The sequence below is a fragment of the Symphalangus syndactylus genome, chromosome 12 (assembly GCF_028878055.3).
Source record: "Symphalangus syndactylus isolate Jambi chromosome 12, NHGRI_mSymSyn1-v2.1_pri, whole genome shotgun sequence".
NCBI classification, from domain to species: domain Eukaryota; kingdom Metazoa; phylum Chordata; class Mammalia; order Primates; family Hylobatidae; genus Symphalangus; species Symphalangus syndactylus.
The window spans coordinates 46,888,698-46,909,299 of record NC_072441.2 but is presented as its reverse complement, the minus strand read 5'-3'; the positions used below and the strand labels follow the sequence as shown (position 1 = coordinate 46,909,299).

Here is a 20,602-nt window from a genome sequence, read left to right as displayed (position 1 = left end):
TTTGTATACAATTTTTGCTTAGATACCTGTTTTCAACCCTTTTGAGTAAAAAAACTAGGAATGGAATTACTGGGTCATATGGTAATTCTACATTCAACTTATTGAGGAAGGCTAAAGTGTTTTCTACAGTGGCTGCACCATTTTAGATTCCCTCCAGCAGTGAATGAGGGTTCCATTTCTTTTCTACACTTGCTAACACTTGTTCTTTTCCATTTTTTGTTTTTTAAAAATGACCATCCTTAGTGGGTATGAAGTGATATTATCAATGTAGTTTTTATTTTCATTTGTGAAGGAGTTTGGATTTTATTCTGAAGGTTTTAGAAAGCCATTAGAAGGTTTAAGTAGGTAAGCAATATGATCTTTTTTTTTTTTTTTTTTTTGAGATGGAGTCTCACTCTGTCACCCAGGCTGGAATGGATCATGGCTCAATCTTGGCTCACTGCAACCTCCACCTCCCAGGTTCAAGCAACTCTCCTGCCTCAGCCTCCTGAGTAGCTAAGACTACACATGCCTGCCATCACACCTGGCTAATTTTTGTATTTTTAGTAGAGATGGGGTTTCACCATATTGGCCAGGCTGGTTTCAAACTCCTGACCTTGTGATCTGCTTGTCTCAGCCTCCCAAAGTGCTGGGATTACAGGCGTGAGCCACTGCACCTGGCCTAATTTATGTTTTAGATAATAAACTTAAATCTATTTTTGGAAAATGGATTGTTGGGAGGGGGTCAAGATTGTAAGCAGAGAGCCCAGCTAGGAAGCCACAGCAACACACCAGGTAAGAGATGATGCTTTGTGCTAAGGATAACAGAAAAGAGGCCACAAAATCAATGGATTGAAGAATATGTTTTGGGGCTGGGTGCAGTGGCTCATGCTTGTAATCCCAGCACCTTGGGAGGCCCAGGTGGATGGATCACCTGAGGTCAGGAGTTTAAGACCAGTCTGGCCAACATGGTGAAACCCCGCCTCTATTAACAATACAAAAATTAGCCGGGCGTGGTGGCAGGTGCCTGTAATCCCAGTTACTTAGTGGCTGAGGCAGGAGAATTGCTTGAACAGGAGGAGGAGGCTGCAGCGAGCTGAGATCATGCCACTGCACTCCAACCTGGGCAAGAATCTGTCTGAAAAAATATATATATATTTTGGAAGTAAAGTTGACATGGCTTGCTAATACACTGGATGAAAAAAGGGATGGAAAGAGAGAACAAGAAAAACCTTATATATTTGTGGTTTGAGCAACTGCATGATACTGAGTTAGGGGAAGGGTAGGGTTATGAGGAAATATATGAGTCCTATTTTGGCCAAGTCTGAGATGCCTCTTAAAAATATCCAAATGGGCTGGGCGTGGTGGCTCACGCCAGCACTTTGGGAGGCTGAGGCAGGCAGATCATGAGGTCAGGAGATCGAGACCATCCTGGCTAACACGGTGAAACCCCGTCTCTACTAAAAACACAAAAAATTAGCTGGGCGTGGTGGCAGGCGCCTGTAGTCCCAGCTACTTGGGAGGCTGAGGCAGGAGAATGGCGTGAACCCGGGAGGCGGAGCTTGCAGTGAACTGAGATCGCACCACTGCACTCCGGCCTGGGCGACAGAGCGAGACCCTGTCTCAAAAAAAAAAAAAAAAATATCCGAATGGAGGTAACAACTAAGTAGATGGATACTGAATCTGGAGTTACAGGAAAAGGTCAATACTGGAGAAATGGGTTTGGAAGTGTCTGACACACAGTATTTAAAGCTACATGAAATTTACTAAGGATAAGTTTGTGGATACAGAAGAGAAGGAGGCCCTACACTGAATTCTGTGGTACAATATCTAAGTTTCTGGGTTATCTTGCTGCTCTTTATCCTGTTCTTTTATTTCACATTTTACATCCTAATTTATAATTCTATTTTCCTTTTCTGAATCTATTTCCCATACTTTGGCTCTAATCTGGCTGTCCACCTCCACTCACTATACATGTGTGTCGGCATAGCAGTTTATGTTATACTGCTAATCTAAGATCCCAGACTTTAGAGTTGGACAGACTTGTAATTAACTCCCTTCTCTAGACTCTACTACCTGTATGACTTGGGGCATTTTATTTTTCTCAAGGCCTCAGGTTTCTCAACTATTAAAAAGGTGACATATGTTTCTAATAGGTGTGTTGTAAGGAAATGAGTGAGATCATATGTGAAGTCCCTGGCGTAGTCCTAGCATAAAATAAGGACTTAATACAAAGAACAATATTATCGTTATTAATATCCTCCTGCTGTTAGCCACTGCTGTATGTGTGCCCAATGATTTTTTACCATTAGGGCCAGTATAAAATGGTCTAAAGACTGAGGATGAAAGTTTTGGCAGCCAACAACGACAGCTGAATTAGTTAGATAAGGCATGGGATAGGCTGGCTGGGATGAGCCAAAGTGAGCCAAAGGCAGTTGAGAAATTTAGACATCCAGAATACAACGACACATTCTATTGTATTATCCAAGGACTTACAACTGTGATATCATTTCTTATTATTTAACTCACCTAAGTTCAGCTGTGAGATCCTTTACAGTAGTGTATTTTTCCTCTAATGATAACTGAGCCTTCTGTAGTACATCTCTCAATTCCTGGAGTTGTCTTAAAGTACTTTTTAATTCTCCATGAGCATTTTGTAGTTCAGTCTCAAGTACTTCCCGTTTTTGCAAGGCTTCTGTTAGTTCAGTTTCAGTACTGTGCTGTAACTTTTCTAACTCTTTTACTATTAAGAGGAGAGAATAATTTTATAACTATATGTAAACCATTTCTTATTATAAACTTTGTATATATTAAGAATATTCAATTTTATTCATCTACAAGAGGCAAAATACCACTAATTGTCCCTTCCAGCCCCACCATCTCAAATTCTCACATTATTTCACTTCGTTAAGTACAAATACATAGGCAGCTATACTCATCTAACCACTTGCTTACCAGCATTTGTTTTCTTTTCCAGCTCTGTCTTTGTCTGATCTAAGACCATATCTAATTGACAGAGGTGCATTGCTTTATCTTCTCCATCTCGTTTTAGGTGCATTATTTCCTTTTCCATTTTAGACAGCTCTTCTTTGTACTGATCCATCTCAAGCTTTACTTGCCTAATTAAAAACAAATAATAAAACAGGTAATTTAGAAACTTAACCAACTAACTTGTCTCTAACTAAAAAAAGCCTGCAAGTTATATAAGGACAAATATCAGCAAAATATCTAGTCTAAATTTTAAATCACCTATTTTTAAAAATTCTCCAACTAAAAACTATTCCTTTACACATTACATACCACTAAATACAACTTTACTACTACCTGGTAATATTTAACAAGCCTAGCATTCTTTTCGCTCTAACCACATTTAACTTTAGCTTTGCATGTATTGAAAATATCCAAGGACCTCATTCATCTAGGAATTTTTGTTATTAGCAACAAAGAAAATAAATAAGCCAAACAATCAAATTATTCATCATAAAAACCATATTACTCACTGGAGAGCCAAGTCAGTTGTTTTTACTCAGTTTTATTATTGGTTCTATCCTTTTTTTTAGCTTTAAAAGGAACTAGAGATTCCTAGACCAGTGCAACTTCCCTGCTTTACAGAGGAGGAAACTGAAGACTAGGTGAGTTGTCTGAGATAATACAACTAGCTGTTAATAGTGATAGGGCCAGGTTTACTAACTTTGTCAGTCCTGAGCTTATTCTAATATGGCAGCTCCTCTACAGACAAATCAACATACTAAGAGCCAGTTTTAAGTCCCTTTGTTGGTAATTCTAAAGTGATATTCACTAATTAAACAATTGTTAATGTTACCCTCAATGGTAGGAAGGGTTCATGTTCCTTTGTGTCAACACTTTCTGTTGTTTGATCTATGAAATTTCTAAATTGAGTTTGCAAGCAGGAGCATTTCTTTTCTAAATAAAACTTCAACAAATTTGGATTTGTTCAAGAGTTTTTTAATCGGAAGTCCATGAGTAAACTTAAGGAAAACTATAAAACCCCTGAAACAGTATGCAAAATTATACATGTATAATGTACATGTGTACATCTATGTATAGAAGACAAGCTAAAGCTTTTTACCAGATCCTCAAATATGTCCATAGACCAATTAAGTACTAGATTAGATGAGTGCTAATGACACTTTTACATTTCTAAAATCCCAAGTAAATAATTTTTAGCTTGACCAATTAGCTCTAATATTAAAGTAGATATAAAACAGAAAATTAGAAAAGAATAATCAAAAGAGATTGGCATACAGCCATGAGCAGATGGCTTGTCAGCAAAGGAGTTAGGGGAAAATTATAGGAAATATACAAGGACTCAAAAAGCATTAGCAGCCTACAGACATTTTATAAAAAATAGAACTGTATATGCCTCAAAGTTTCATTAGGATATCACTACATTTTAGCATGATGTATATAATGATAACCCTGAGATACCCAGAGAAAGTAAAAACCCCAAGAAAATATACATTTTAGAAAATTTCTACCAAAAAATGTTATTTGGTTTTGATTTAAATTTTCAGCACATGATAAATTCCATGGGAGTAAGTGGCTGAGGTATGTTAAAGATCAGGATCATTGGAGTACAGAAATTGTTAAAAATGAGAAGCCAAGGTGTCAGAAGGATCAGCTTCAGAGGTGTACTGAAATCCCCAAGAATAATGACAGAAGTGATGCTGGATAGGGCAACAGTAAGTCAGGCCATCTAAAGAAATCAGTACCAGTAAGGGTTCTGATGGCATGAGGTTCACAGAGTATCGTATATACTTCACACCTTGCCTGAACCCTGTGGTACAAGAGCTATGGGGAAAAGTTTTTTACTTCAGAAGGCTACGGGGGAAGAAGCAATGTCCTTAGGGGAGGGTCAGGTTTCTATTACAGCAAGAGAAAAGAAAAAGTCGTGAATACAGAGAATGGATTATGAAGTTCAAAAGGCACAGTAGAAGTCTTTCAGAAGTTGGGATGGGGTTGGAGAAAGAAACAGAATGTGTGGAGAGCTTTTTGGGAATTATTGTGAGATAGGAGAGCTGACCTGGAAATCTAGGGCTTCTTGTGGTATCTGGCATAAACAAGGATAAAGTGATAATGTAATCAGTCTTCACAGACTCAAGGTGGACACTAGTGGTGAGGCCATGTTAGTGAGTAGAACATCTGTCAATGGAAGAAAGAAGGTGTGAAAAACTTTGGTCTTGGCCGGGCGCGGTGGCTCACGCTTGTAATCCCAGCACTTTGGGAGGCCGAGGCGGGCGGATCACGAGGTCAGGAGATCGAGACCAAGGTGAAACCCCGTCTCTACTAAAAATACAAAAAATTAGCCGGGCGTGGTGGCGGACGCCTGTAGTCCCAGCTACTCGGAGAGGCTGAGGCAGGAGAATGGCGTGAACCCGGGAGGCAGAGCTTGCAGTGAGCGGAGATTGCACCACTGTACTCCAGCCTGGGTGAAAGAGCGAGACTCCGTCTCAAAAAAAAAAAAAAAAAAAAAAAACTTTGGTCTTAGCCTTAAACATGGGAAGCCCTCAACCCTGCTAAGAGGGTGACGGACATCTGAGGAAGCAAGTTGCTCCTCTGAGCACAAAGGACCCCTGTCAATGGAGGAGAGGGAACCTGGGGACATGTGGTTTTACTGCCGGTGCATAAGTTCACTCTTGACTCCTGTTGGTAGAAGGGTGGGCTGATTATGTTATAAATTATGTCAATTCTTCCCAACAAAGTAGAAGAGATCTGAAGAGGCTGGGTACTGCTTTCAGCTCATGGGTTCCTTTCTTGACCAATTAAGAATCGATGCCTAGGACCAGCCTAGCCAAATTAAATCAGAATATTTAGGTTTTATTTAATCTAAAAGTGGGACCCAGTCATCAGTATGTTTTTTTACAAGCTCTTGAGGTGATTTTAATATTCACTCAAGGCTGAGAACCACTTTTATATTGTCACTCTTCCCCTATATAATTGGATCACCTGAAAGTTTCCTCTATGTGAGTAAATTTACATTTTCGCCTACAACTTTTAATGTTATTCACAATTAACAGTTGCTGAGTGCCTAAGAGGTATAAGAAACTGTGCCAGTTGTTGGGTAAGACCCTAAAATAAACCAGATATGATCCTTGCCTTAAGAAACTTATAACATAGTACGAAGGTTAAAAGCATTAAACTGTAATACAGAAAAAAGCATAATGAGAGATATGAAGGAAATACAAACAAAATGCAATAGGAACACAGACTATGGAGACATTAATTCCTCAAGCAAATTCTCCACTGAACATTATCTGATTTCAAAACTCAGATACCACTGATATTGAAGTGGGAAGGTAAATAAAACATATTCACATTTTACCTGGCAGTGCCAGTAAGCTCAATCACTTTTTGCCTTTTCAAATCTGCTTCATGTGCAGCTGATTCACACTTCTCCTCCATTTTTTTCAACTTTTCAGCTGAACTTTCCCTTTGTTTTTGAAGCTCTTGTTCCAGTTTTGACACCTTGTAAAGCAGTTTTCAGTAAACATTTTAAATTCAGAAGAAAAATACTTTTATAAACATGTAACCTAGCTTATCAGTTTCAAGATGTATCATAAAAATCAACATATAGACCAAGAAGTAATGTTTGGAAAATATAAAAAGCAAGGCTTACTTTCTAATAATAAAGATACTTTACATACATATTACTATTTAGGGAAGTGGCCACATCATAACATTAAAGTGTTAAAATAATTGAACAAAATGATAGTAAATGTTCCCCTTTTCATTATCCCCATTTGAAATGCCCTTTCTTCTCTTACCATACTGCTCCTTTCTTTTCGTCACGAATTGGCTCACTCAATAGATTCCTAGATTTCCACATGACCTCAAATGCTAATTTGCATTTGCTCCCATCTTAACTTGAATTTGTTCCTATTCATTCTTCCTCTATTCTACTACAATAAAGGAGGTATTTTTCCTCCTTTATATAAGTCAAACTGCTTCATAGGTGTTGTGGATTCAATTCCTATTCATTTTTTCAGGAACTTCATACTACTCTCTCCTCTTTCCAATATCTTCAGTCTCTCTACTGTTTTTTTAATATTAGCATTTAAACATGTTAAAAGACTTTCCCAATGTAAAAAGCTTTTCTTCAGACCTTGACCTCCCTTTACCTACTACCCTTTATTTCCTCCCATGTATAGCCCAACTTCTCTAAGTTTTCTATGCATGTTGTATCACTGTCTTACTTCTCATTCTTCAACCCATAGCCAGAGGCCATTCCACAGAAATAGGGATTACAACACCAGTGACTACCAAGTTGCTAATTCCAATGGACATTTCCCAACCTTCACTTTACTTGACATTGATTCCAGTAGCCCATGACAGCAACATTCATTCCTTCCTTAATGAAATACTTACTTTGGCTTCCATGTATCACATCCCTCAGGGATCTGTCCAAGTCAATCTTCTTGCTTCTCATTCCATATTCTCGCCCTAGGTAATTTCAGTCACTCCATGTCTTTGTGAATATTTATACTACTGTGGTCTCAAAGTTAACCTCTCAATTCTGACCTGCATATCCCCCCTGTTCTTCTAAAATCCCTCACTGAAGAACTAAATATAGATCATAAACCATTAATATCTTGCCAGGTGCGGTGGTTCACACCTATAATCCCAGCACTTTGGGAGGCCAAGGAGGGCGGATTACTTAAGCCCAAGAGTTCGAGACCAGCCTGGACAACATGGTGAAACTCTGTCTCTACCAAAAAAAAGAAAAAAAGAAAAGCCACACACACACACACACACACACACACACACACACACACACACACACACACAAAATTAGCTGGGCATGGTGGTACGCACTCGGAAGGCAGAAGTGGGAAAATCACCTGAGCCCAAGGAAGTTGAGGCTGCACTGAGCCGTGATCATGTCACTGCACTCCAGCCTGGGTGACAAAGTAAGACCCTGTCTCAAAACAAAACAAAACAAAACAAAACAAGAAAACCCCATTAATATCCACCCCTCCACCTCAAGTTTCAAGAAGAAAATTAAAACAGTACCCAAGTAAAAAGGGAAAGGAACCAAGGAAAATCCATCTACTCAATTCTTAATTAAATAAAGAAATCTAAAGATGCAAAATGGAACCTATGCACAGTGTAATATGAAGGAAAGGCAGAAAAGGACCACTGAGTCAAAAATTTACTCCAAATACTGAAGAAATTTTTAGATATAAACTTCTGTAGACCTCAATGAAGCTAATGAGAACACAAAATTTTTAAAAATAAGATCACAAAGAAAATCACCGAATAAAAAATACAAATGAGGCCAGGCGCAGTGGCTCACGCCTGTAATCCCAGCACTTTGGGAGGCTGAGGCGGGCGAATCACGAGATCAAGAGATCAAGACCATCCTGGCCAACATGGTGAAACCCTGCCTCTACTAAAAAAACAAAAATTAGCCGGGCGTGGTGGTGCACGCCTGTAGTCCCAGCTACTCGGGAGGCTGAGGCAGGAGAATCACTTGAACCTGGGAGGCAGAGGTTGCAGTGGGCCAAGATCGCACCGCTGCACTCCAGCCTGGCGACACAGCGAGATGACGTCTCAAAATGAGAAAAAAAAGAAAAAAAAAAATGAAGTGGTTAAAAAAAAACAAAAAAAAACAAAAACAACAGAGAAAACCATACAACCATTATAGAAGTGAGTTAGGAACAAGAAGAACCAGAGTCAATGACAAAGGATGTAGATAGTGGGAATCAAACATAGATGAGAAGAAGAAATGCTTCAGGATGAAGCTGTATAGTAGCCATAGCAAGCAGTAGGTCTAAATTTGAACAAAAGGGATGGAGAGTCACAGGAAGATGTCTCTTAAAAAAAAATACAGAGGCCAGGAGCGGTGGCTCATACCTGTAATCCCAGCACTCTGGGAGGCCCAAGCGGGTGGATCACCTGAGAAGGGAGTTTGAGACGAGCCTGACCAACATGGAGAAACCCCGGGGCGTGGTGGCACATGCCTGTAATCCCAGCTACTCAGGTCGCTGAGGTGGGAGAATCACTTGAACCCATGAGGCGGAGGTTGCAGTGAGCCGAGATCATGCCATTGCACTCCAGCCTGGGTGGCAAGAGTGAAACTCCGTCTCAAAAAAAAAATACAGAATACCTGCCTGATGTGTTTAAATGTAGTGAGAGGAAGATTCTTTAGTTTCACTGGACAGGCTGAGGAGGACTTCAGAAAAGTAGATGAAAGACCAAAAAAATGACAAAAAAGGAAAATACAGTAAGATTACAGGGGACGATCATTTTCTAATTTACACATTACTGTAAATTTGATTTCTTTTCAAAGAAAAAACAAAATAAAAATGTAAAATATCTAAAGAATTCAGATAAATTCAGTAACGAATTAAAGGAAAAAGATTAGATTCTAGTATAAAATTCTCTAGAATTCTTACATTCAAGTAAGTAATAATTTTTAATTTTAGAACTTTCAGGGGTATTTTCCCTTGGGATTTTTCTTTTAGTGCACTGCTTTGCCATTTCTTTAAGGAATATCACATACCATGTCCTGATCCAAAAAGGAAAAATTATAGGTATTCAGATTAGGTACAAGAAGACAGATTGAATAAAGAAACATGAATTATAAATTGTATGGAACGGCAAACATATAATCATGGTATAAGAGATGGAGGTCGGATTACATAGGAATAGAACTTTATTTTACAATATCAGTACAGAGTATTTCTTATAATGCAAAATCCTTGAGGTTGAACAGCAATTTTTTTTTTTTGATGTGGAGTCTCACTCTGTCGCCCAGGCTGGAGTGCAGGGGCACGATCATAGCTCACTGCAACCTCCACCTCTTGGGTTCAAGCAGTTCTTGTGTCTCAGCCTCCTCAGTAGCTGGGGTTACAGGCATGTGCCACAATGCCTGGCTAAGTTTTGTATTTTTAGTAGAGACGAGGTTTGGCCACGTTGGCCAGGCTCATCTCGAACTCCTGACCTCAGGTGATCCGCCTGCCTCAGCCTCCCAAAGTGCTGGAATTATGGGCATGAGCCACAGCATCTGGCCAAACAGCAATTTAAAAAACTAACCAAAACTCTATTCATGATTTTAAAAATTTCTATTTCATACAAATAAAACAATCTTGGGCTAATAATATATACCTGTTTTTCAAGTTTAGTTTGAGTATCTTCTAGCTCTCCATTTCTAATTGTCTCTTGTTGTAACATTTGCTGCTGTTGCTGAAGAGTATGCTGTAGAATAATGTTTTGCTCAGAAGTCTCTTGAAGACTGTGATTTTTTATCTTTAGCTCTTTCTGTAAACAATATACCTGGCAAATATATATATATCTCTCTCAATACAACACAATGTTTCAAATAAATGGCAGTAAAATGTCAAAGCTGTCCTCCTTATTAGATAACCATCCACTTGTCATGTGGGACAATTACATTCATGTCTATAGTTTGTCACTGGAAGGGCAGTATTCATTTTTCTAATGGGGAGATGTACTGGAAGGGTTTGCTTATAGGATTGCTCTTGGTTGGCGTCTGGAAATGTGGCTTTAAAAATGTTCCTAAGTGATGAGGTTGTTTTGCCTGACTGGGGCACTGAAACATGCCTTCCTTTAGAATTCTGGAATTTTTGATACTTGCAGGCTGGTCATTGTTCCTGTGTGACAAGCCCCCAATAAAAACCATGAACTTTGAGTCATAAATAGGCTTCCCTAGGCAGAAACAGATGTTGCCACATTTCACTGCTATAAAAAGGAGCATGTTCTGTTTGACCTCTCCCAGAAGGAGCGAATAGCATAGGCAGCACATGGTTTTATCTGCGCTTCACCTGATTCTTTCACCTTTTCTAATAATAAACTAGAGCCATAAAAGCACTATATGATTTTTATCTATATATTTAGCTATTTATTGTTATTGTTGTTATTATTGCTGTTGTTTATACAATAATATCCCAGCAAAGCACTGCTGAATATTTATGCTACAAAAAAACACATAAAGGAATGACAATAACAACTAAGAAATTTCACTAATTACTCTATATATTTAGGACTTGAATATGATGGTCTCCAAAATTGCTTTAAGATACTTTTATCCAAGAGCACCTATTAAGAAGAAAAATAAATGCCCTTTGTCCTAGTAATCCAAATTCTAAAAATATGCCAGCAGAAATTATTTTTAAAATACTATCAACAATGAAACATAATTTAAAATATATTTTATAATATTCTTCATTTCCTACCAAGGTGAATGGAAGATTTAATAAGTGATGATTGTCAATGTGATTAAAAATGACGTAACCATTTAAAATAATTAAAAAGACAGCTAACATAAAAATTTATAAAGTTAAAAAATCACATTTCATTAATATAATTTTGAAAAATATACATGCAAATAGAAAAATGAAAACTGAAGTATTAGAGAATGGGCTGTAGGTAAATGTTCTTTAAAAGTTTTCTTGTTGGTGCTTATGTAATAAATTTTTTAAATGAAGGAAAATAAAGCCATTCCTTTAAAGCAAAGAATCTTTCCAGTAAATATCATTCCAAAAGGAATTTTAAACTCCTTATAGTAAATAGTGGAAGAGAATCATGACTTGCTTCTTTTTTCTAACTATCCAGCAGGTGAACATTAAGGCCTTCAGGGCCAAATATTCTTTGCTCATTATGAGAAGCTCCGAGATTTCAGATTTCTTCATTATATGATGATGTTGTATACTCGAAGTAACCCTGGATATCACAGGCAACTAACTGATCTCTAATCCTGAATTATAATCCCTTTTCATGCAAATCTGTTTTGTTTAATTCTGTCTGCATGAAAATAATTTAGTGTAAATATGTGTCAGTATCACCTGTTTTGTTTTCTCTCTTAGCTCCTGACCAAACCTGCAGATCACCCTTCTGCATTGGTTTATTTCAGATAGAACTGACTTGCCTACAAGACAGGTTTAAATACTGTTTTTTTCTTTATTGGAACATCCTGTCTCATACTTACCTATTCAGAGAAAAAAATGGACAAAATATTAAAATAAGACAAAACAGAAGAAAAAAATAAGATCTAACCAAAACACAAAGCCTTACCACATAATAACAACAAAATTTTATTTCGGTAATCTAGTCACTGACATTTCAATTACATATATTGAAATATCTAATATTAGTTATCACAAATATTTACAAAATATAACCTATATCTATCAAACTTATACTGACATTTCATTGTACTGACCTTTAACTCCAGTTGGCTTTAGTTTTTTTTTTTGTTTTTTTTTTTTTTGAGATGGAGTCTTGCTTTGCGGCCCAGGCTGGAGTGCAATGGTGCAATCTTGGCTCACGGCAAGCTCCGCCTCCTGGGTTCACGCCATTCTCCTGCCTCAGCCTCCCAAATAGCTGGGACTACAGGCGCCCACCACCACGCCCGGCTAACTTTTTTTTTTGTATTTTTAATAGACGGGGTTTCACAGTATTAGATCTCCTGACCTCGTGATCTACCTGCCTCGGCCTCCCAAAGTGTTGGGATTAAAGGTGTGAGCCACTGCACCTGGCCAGTTGGCTTTAGTTTAAAAGTAAATATAGAACAAATTGTTTTTACATTATATTTTCTACTAATGTATTATTATATTCCCAGAGTACTTAATATTTTATAATTGAAGTAAATAAGAAAGTAGAATTTAGATGATAAAATCTACCTTACACTTAACTTTATCTAGTATCACTATGTACCCAAAGCAGAAAGTCTCATAATTGTTGCTTAAAAATAAAATATAATGCAGAAATATATGATGCCAGCTTCTCAAAATCTAAGTCCATCCATTTAAATGAAGATATTTATCAATGAAACGACTGATTTTATTGAATAAAATCTTTATGCAGAAAACATTTAGGCTTATTCGCATCTACTTTGTATTTAGTTTCTTTTATCATGTTGACAATGTAATTTTGCATGAACACATAACTTTATTATTTTAAAAGCATTGTTAAAAACATTTTAATATGAAATTAAATATCTTCCAAAAATTCAGAACCCCAAAGTATTATTTTCATCATAAATATATTTATTTCAACATCCGGAAAAGAATATGTGGCTGAGGCAAAAGCTCAGAGAAATATATATTAGCTTTTTGCAACAGGTAATCAACATGTAGTTTTTACAACTGGCTAAATTTCTACCAATATGCCCTAGGGCCACTTAATTATTCAGCGAGTTATATGATTGGGGTATATTCCCTGATTTAAAAGATAAGAACATCTTTATAATATCACCTAATATTAACAGAATGGATGCACTATTACTCAGATCAGATTTTCTAAAATGTAGCTATATATGATGAAAACTTCACAACTCTGCTGTTACAAGGTGTTAATTATATTAACCAACATTAGAAAGAATTTTCTCTGTAAGACATAATTTGCTGTAAAGGCAAATAAGTCAACAGTTAGTACTTGGATTCTTCTCCATGTTTTTTATCAATACACATGAACACGTGACAGATGACCTTTTAAGTAAGCAAGCCAATGCATGTGCAGTTGAGCTAACAATTGAGCGGCAATAAATGAGCTTGCAAATCTTTCTAATTTACTTACTCCCTAGTCTGGTCAAATATATCTGATTACCACTTCTGGTTTCTAATTCAGTTTGAGCCTAGGTATGTATTTCCAGTTGTTCTAAAAATCATTCTAAATGAGCCAGGTGTGGTGGCACATGCCTGTAATCCCAGCTGCTGGGAAGGCTGAGGCAGGAGAATTGCTTGAACCTGGGAGGCAGAGGTTGCAGTGAGCCGAGATTGCACCACTGCACTCCAGCCTGGGTGACAAAGCAAGACCCTGTCTCAAAAAAAGAAAAAAAAATCGTTCTGTTTATTTTGTGTGTAAATATCTGTTATCTACCCTAGTCTCTGATGTTGTTTCTACGAATGCAAAGTCTAAAGCTCAACAGATTCTCCTATTACAAATGCTGCCTACCTCCAGGTAGATTCCATCTCTGCCAAGTCTATTTATTATGAAGTGGAGTGTGGGTATGGGCAGTATAATAAATGCCAAAATAATGTATTTTGTATACTACTTTAAAGAAGATCATAGTTAAAAAAAAAAAAAGGACATTCCTACTTTTAAAAATCCAAGTACATACAGTTTAGATGATTTAGTTTCTATGTATTGGAGTAGAAAAATATATGCCTGTCAAAGATGCTATAAAAACCTTCATAAGGGAAGGTAGAGAGAGGAAGACATGACCGTATAAAATCTGAAGTTTTTTTTTTTTTTTAAACTTCTAAGGCTATATAATTACTTGATGCACCTAAGTCTGGAGTGCTGGTCAACTACATTATTTACTCTTAGATCTACCTATGCCTTTCCCCCGCTCTGCTCTGTGTATTGCAGGAAACTGCATTTCTTGGCCTCCTTTGCCCTCTAGATTACAAATAGGTTTGGCCAATGGGAATGGCCAGTAGCTGCAGTGCTCCTCCTCTATTGCCCCAGTTCCTATTGGACAGACCCTTTTTCTTTGGCCCCAGCTCCAGATAGGCAGCCCTGCTTCTAGACTATGATCACACCATCTTTTCCTGATGTTCCTCTAACCTTAACAATGGTAGCAGGTACCTGCTTATAATAATCTCTGAGTCCCTGTGGTATACTGTTTGGCTTATCTACCCTTTCATCACCCGTGTATCTAATTCTCTGTATAAATTTGCTCTATTTAAAAGATATAAAGGCTTCTGTTTTTCTCATTGGACCTTTCTGATATATTCAAGTCAATCTTGATTAATATGTAAATATAAATATATATATATATATATTGAGATAGGGTCTCGCTGTGCTGCCCAGGCTGGAGTGCAGTGGTGTGATCATGGCTCACTGCAGCCTCGACCTCCTAGACTCAAGTGATCCTCCCATCTCAGCTTCCTGAGTAGCTGGGACCATGGGTATGCACCACCACACCTGGCTAATGTTTTTAATTTTTCTGTAGAGATGGGGTTTTGCCCCATGTTGCCCAGGCTGGTCTTGAACTCCTGGCCTCAAGTGATCCACCCACTTTGGCCTCCCAAAGTGCTGGGCTTACAGGCGTGAGCAACAATGAGTGGCCAAAAGTCAACCTTGATTAAGATTCATTGGAAACAATTTCTAAAAATAAATTTTAACCTTAAAATACATACATTATAAATTCTAATGAATAATTCTTCATTACGATTATCCATTTGAGCAAAGTTTAGTGAGTGCCTAACCAAAGTAAAGTGCTACAAATTGAGCATACAGAGATGAGTAAGATGTTCAAGAAAAGTTTCCAAGGCTAGGTGCGGTGGCTCACACCTGTAATCCCAGCACTTTGGGAGGCCAAGGCGGGCGGATTGCCTGAGTTCAGGAGTTCGGGAGCAGCCTGGGCAACATGGTGAAACCCCGTCTCTACTAAAAAAAAAAAAATACAAAAAATTAGCTGGGCGTGGCAGCATGCGCCTATAGTCCCAGCTACTCAGGAGGCTGAGGCAAGAAAATTGCTTGAACCCAGGAGGTGGAGGTTGCAGTGAGCCAAGCCTGGGCGACAGAGCAAGACTCCATCTCAAAAAAAAAAAAAAAAAAAAAAAAAAGTTTCCAATCCAGTATCTGAGAAACTTATCTCAAAAAAGTTTAAATTCTAACGTTAACTCTTAATCCTACAGATAACAAAAAAGAACAAAAACAAAATGAAAAATTCTTGAAGAATTTTAAACCTCTAAATTTAAAACAATGTTCAAGGTGTCACGTAATTTTATATTAGAATGACTGTAATATTAATAATTTATTCTTCTGATTCCCTAAAAATAAATGAAAGAATTAGAATTTTAAGGTATATTTTATTTTGCATTGAAATGTTTACTCCTTAAAGAAAATAAAATTGGAATTTACATTTTATTGGAAATACTTTTTTATGTCAGATACATAAAAGATATTATTTTGGCCAGGCACAGTAGCTCACACCTGTAATCCCAGCACTTTGGGAGGCTGAGGTGGGTGGATCACTTGAGGCCAGGAGTTCAAGGCCAGCCTGGCCAACATGGTGAAATCCCGTCTTTACTAAAAATACGAAAATTAGCCAGGCATGGTAGCGCACTGTAATCCTAGCTACCCAGGAGGCTGAGGCACAAGAATTGCTTGAACCCAGGAGGCAGAGGTTCAAGTGAGCCAAGATTGCAACACTGTACTCCAGCCTGGGCAACACAGGGAGACGCTATCTCAAAAGAAATATATATATATATTTTGTCCTACGTCTCATGCTTCTTAAAAAAAACACTTGAAATATATGCTAAAGTAAATGTTAATTTACCTCTTCAGATTTCTTCTTTAACTGTTTTTCAAACTTTTCCTTATTTCCTTCCAATTGATTCAAATGCAAGACAAGTTCTTCCTTACAAATTTCCAATGCTGAATCTAGTTGCCTAACCTAAGCAGGAAAAAAAGCAAAACAACAAAAAAAACAAACTAATTCTTCATTGCAAATGAGGAAACCAAAGAGAAAACCAAGGGATGGAATCCTGAAGAATAAACAAGAGTTGGACAAGTTTAGAAGGGCATTCCAGGAAAAGGGAGTATGCTCAGAAGCAAGGCCCTGCGAAAGCGAGTGGTGAAAAAGTTGGCAAGAGCCTAGGGTAGTAAGAAGATGAATTTGTAAGAAATGGTTATTTCGGAGCCACAATTGACAAGATAAACTGGGGCAAACTGTCAAGAACCTGTAGGCCAAATACCCTAAAAACTTTTCTTTAAAAGGTAAGTGGTATTTAAACCTACTTCTTAAGCCTCCTTGAATAAGAAAAATAGGACAGTGAGTACAAACTAGCATACTGTTAACGATGCTTAAGTGAGTTTTTTTTTTTTTTTTTTTTGAGACAAAGTCTTGCTGTGTAGCCCAGGCTGGAGTGCAGTGGTGCAATCTTGGCTCACTGCAACCTCCACCTCCCAGGTTCAAGCGATTCTCCTGCCTCAGCCTCCTGAGTAGCTGGGATTACAGGTATGCACTACCATGTCTTGCTGATTTTTATATTTTTAGTAGAGAGCGGGTTTTGCCATGTTGGCCAGACTGGTCTTAAACTCCTGACCTCAGGTGATCCACCCGCCTTGGCCTCCCAAAGTGCTGGGATTACAGGTGTGAGCTACCTTGCCTGGCCTTAAGTGAGAATATTTTGAAATGCTGAAGTTACTAAGAAAATAATTTGTCAGCTGGAAAAAAAGAAGTGAAACCTTCTTTGCTTTGAAACAGTGAAAATATTTTCAGAAAGGCAGCAATTTAACTTGGTCCAAATGTTCATATGGTTGCCACTGCTTTACTACCTTAATACCAAAGAGCACCTCAAATTTGGTACTTTTCGTTCTAGGCCCACATATTGCATACATGCTCCACATCTCATCTATTAATAAGATTCTTGTCTTGCTCCTTGTTTTCTTTATTGTAAATTTGAGCTTCTCAATGGTGTTCTTCCTCTTAATGCTAATAATGTTCTAGTAAGCAGTCTTGAAAAAGTGAAAGAAATCTTAGATTTCTTAGCAGATGAAAAAACGAGAAAAACATTCCCTCTTGCAGATTCTATTCTACATCATGAAATTATCTTTGCCACTCTTATTTCTAAAGAGGGAATCTTATAAGATACAGTTTTTGAACACCACCCTTATAGTCTGTGTATGAAACCATGAACAGCTAAAAAATCTGTAATTCTGAATGACTATCTTTGTTAATAAACTGTTGCCTTAGTAATAATTTTTTTTTTTTTTTTTTTTTTTTGAGACGGAGTCTTGCTCTTTCGCCCAGGCTGGAGTGCAGTGGCGCAATCTCGGCTCACTGCAAGCTCCGCGTCCCGGGTTCACGCCATTCTCCTGCCTCAGCCTCTCCGAGTAGCTGGGACTACAGGCGCCCGCCACCACGCCCGGCTAATTTTTTGTATTTTTTAGTAGAGACGGGGTTTCACCGTGGTCTCGATCTCCTGACCTTGTGATCCGCCCGCCTCGGCCTCCCAAAGTGCTGGGATTACAAGCGTGAGCCACCGCGCCCGGCGTAATAATTTTTAATTAACATTTGTTTTATGAAAATTATAAATACAAATTTTCTTTTTTATGAAAGAGAATGGGCATTGGGACTTGTATCATCCTTCACACAGAGAAAATAAACAAAATCTATGATTCTGTCAGAATATCACTACCTAATAGTTAACAGTGTAATAACTCATTTGGGCAAGATTCATCATTAGATATGAAAGCCATTGATTATAAGGTTATTGAGGAACAGGACATTCACATGGCCTCAAAGACTCACCCCAAAGTTAGTTTGCTAATTATCAATGAAAATGTATGCCCTTAAAATAATGAGATCTGGCAGTCATCAAATTAAATAAGGTATATAATCCTGAGAGTGTCTCCTTAAATTTTGTGTCATCACACTTGATTCTCTGGGGTGAATCAGGTCTGGGGCATGGCTAGATACTCTTCAAAGCTTCCAGGTGATGCTGATGCTGCTAGTTCACAGACCATGCTTTGAGTAGCAAGGCTATAAAGGACAATTTTAAGTAATTGGTGTGAGATGGTATCTCACTGTGGTTTTGATTTGCATTTCTCTGATGGCCAGTGATGAGGAGCATTTCTTCATGTGTTTTTTGGCTGCATAAATGTCTTCTTTTGAGAAGTGTCTGTTCATGTCCTCTGCCCACTTTTTGATGGGGTTGTTTGTTTTTTTCTTGTAAATTTGTTAGAATGGCCATCATTAAAAAATCAGGAAACAACAGGTGCTGGAGAGAATGTGGAGAAATAGGAACACTTTTACACTGTTGGTGGGACTGTAAACTAGTTCAACCATTGTGGAAGTCAGTGTGGCGATTCCTCAGGGATCTAGAACTAGAAATATCATTTGACCCAGCCATCCCATTACTGGGTATATACCCAAAGGACTATAAATCATGCTGCTATAAAGACACATGCACACGTATGTTTATTGCGGCACTATTCACAATAGCAAAGAGTTGGAACCAACCCAAATGTCCAACAACGATAGACTGGATTAAGAAAATGTGGCACATATACACCATGGAATACTATGCAGCCATAAAAAATGATGAGTTCGTGTCCTTTGTAGGGACATGGATGAAACTGGAAAACATCATTCTCAGTAAACTATCGCAAGGACAAAAAACCAAACACCGCATGTTCTCACTCATAGGTGGGAATTGAACAATGAGAACTCATGGACACAAGAAGGGGAACATCACACTCCGGGGACTGTTGTGGGGTGGGGGGAGGGGGGAGGGACAGCATTAGGAGATACACCTAATGCTAAATGATGAGTTAATGGGTGCAGGAAATCAACATGGCACATGGATACATATGTAACAAACCTGCACATTGTGCACATGTACCCTAAAACCCTAAAGTATAATAGAAAAAAAAAAAAAAAAAGTAATTGGGGAAATCTTAGTATGGACAATGTTGAATGATATTACTGACTTAATGTTGACTTTCTCTGTAATGTAGTGGTGGTGTGGCCATACAGGAGAAATTCTCTGTTCACAGGAGATGCATGTTAAGTATTAAAGGGATAAAGTATTATGACATCCGTAACCTTCTCTCAGGCGGTTTGGCAAAAGGGAGGGGGGTTGGTAGGGACACACACAAGCATGCATGCATGTGTATGTGTAGAGAGAGATAAAGTGAGTGTACCTAGAGTTTAACAGAGTTTAACAGAGAGTGAATCTAGGTGAGGAGTACACTATTTTTTCAATTTTTTGTGGGCTTGAAATTTTAAAAAATAAATTAGAAATAAATCAATTATAGCTGATAAACAACTAATAAAAACCCAAAACATCCACTCCTCTATTGAATTTCTTATTTGAACAGAGTTTGAAAGTCTGAATCTCATACAGATAAACATCTTGCACTGTATACAAACCACTTGCAAATGTGTGTGTATGTGTGTGTGTGTGTGTGTGTATAAATAAATGAAATCAAAACAAAAACAAACACCACTCTGCTGAACCAAAGAAGCTCCTCAGGTGCACAGTCTGGAGACAACCAGATAGGGCTCTAGGCTATGCATCTTCAAAAAAAGAAGGTAAGCTCTTCTTTTATGTTTAAGACCTTTTTGTGGGGGTTTTGGGGAATCCAAAGTAGAAAATAAAAGGAAAACAAAAGAAATAAAATCTGTAAGTCTAATAAGCACCTTTTCAATTTTCTATTTAACAGCAGGTAACAACTGGTTTAATTTACTGATTTCTTGTTACCAGTTCAGAATTTTATCATCAACCTTTTAGCTTAAGTGATACAACTTTAAACTGATCCTTATAACTTTCCTATAGATAAAAAAATTCATATTTCTTTTTTGCAGAGAACAAGTTGAGGCATGTTGAGAGACATGAACAAAAGTCATGAAAGGAAGGTAGTAATGACATAATCAGGAGGAGAGAAGTAGACTTCAGGCTTCTATTTTGCTGCTATAAATAACTTATGTGTAGAATCAGTCAATATAGCTTAAATCATAGGAATTTGGCTTCTATGTTTCTTACTCATTTTGATTTTTCCCCAAACAGCAAACCTGCTAAAGATGTTAAAGGAATAAAATCCAACATCATAATTCATTCTTTTGCTGATTTCTTTTCCATCTCGTATCTAGCTATTAACACACGGAAATACCTTACCAGATGAC

The 20,602-nt window shown here is 37.8% G+C and overlaps 1 protein-coding gene across 33 annotated transcripts in view; it reads right to left on the bottom strand.

The window, feature by feature from the left end:
• The window catches only part of CCDC18 (coiled-coil domain containing 18), a 109,025-nt gene that overhangs the window by 45,259 nt on the left and 43,164 nt on the right, over positions 1-20,602 (bottom strand). For 26 of the 33 annotated variants that reach the window (XM_063625394.1, XM_063625415.1, XM_063625410.1 and 23 more), the window contains 5 exons: positions 16,250-16,366; positions 10,108-10,275; positions 6,323-6,465; positions 2,935-3,098; positions 2,509-2,722 (listed from right to left, as the gene is read on the bottom strand). In XM_063625394.1, coding sequence (XP_063481464.1) covers positions 2,509-2,722; positions 2,935-3,098; positions 6,323-6,465; positions 10,108-10,275; positions 16,250-16,366 — 806 coding nt within the window. The remainder of the gene's footprint in view (positions 1-2,508; positions 2,723-2,934; positions 3,099-6,322; positions 6,466-10,107; positions 10,276-16,249; positions 16,367-20,602) is intronic. The other 7 variants (XM_063625408.1, XM_063625416.1, XM_063625411.1 and 4 more) reach the window with 1 other exon arrangement.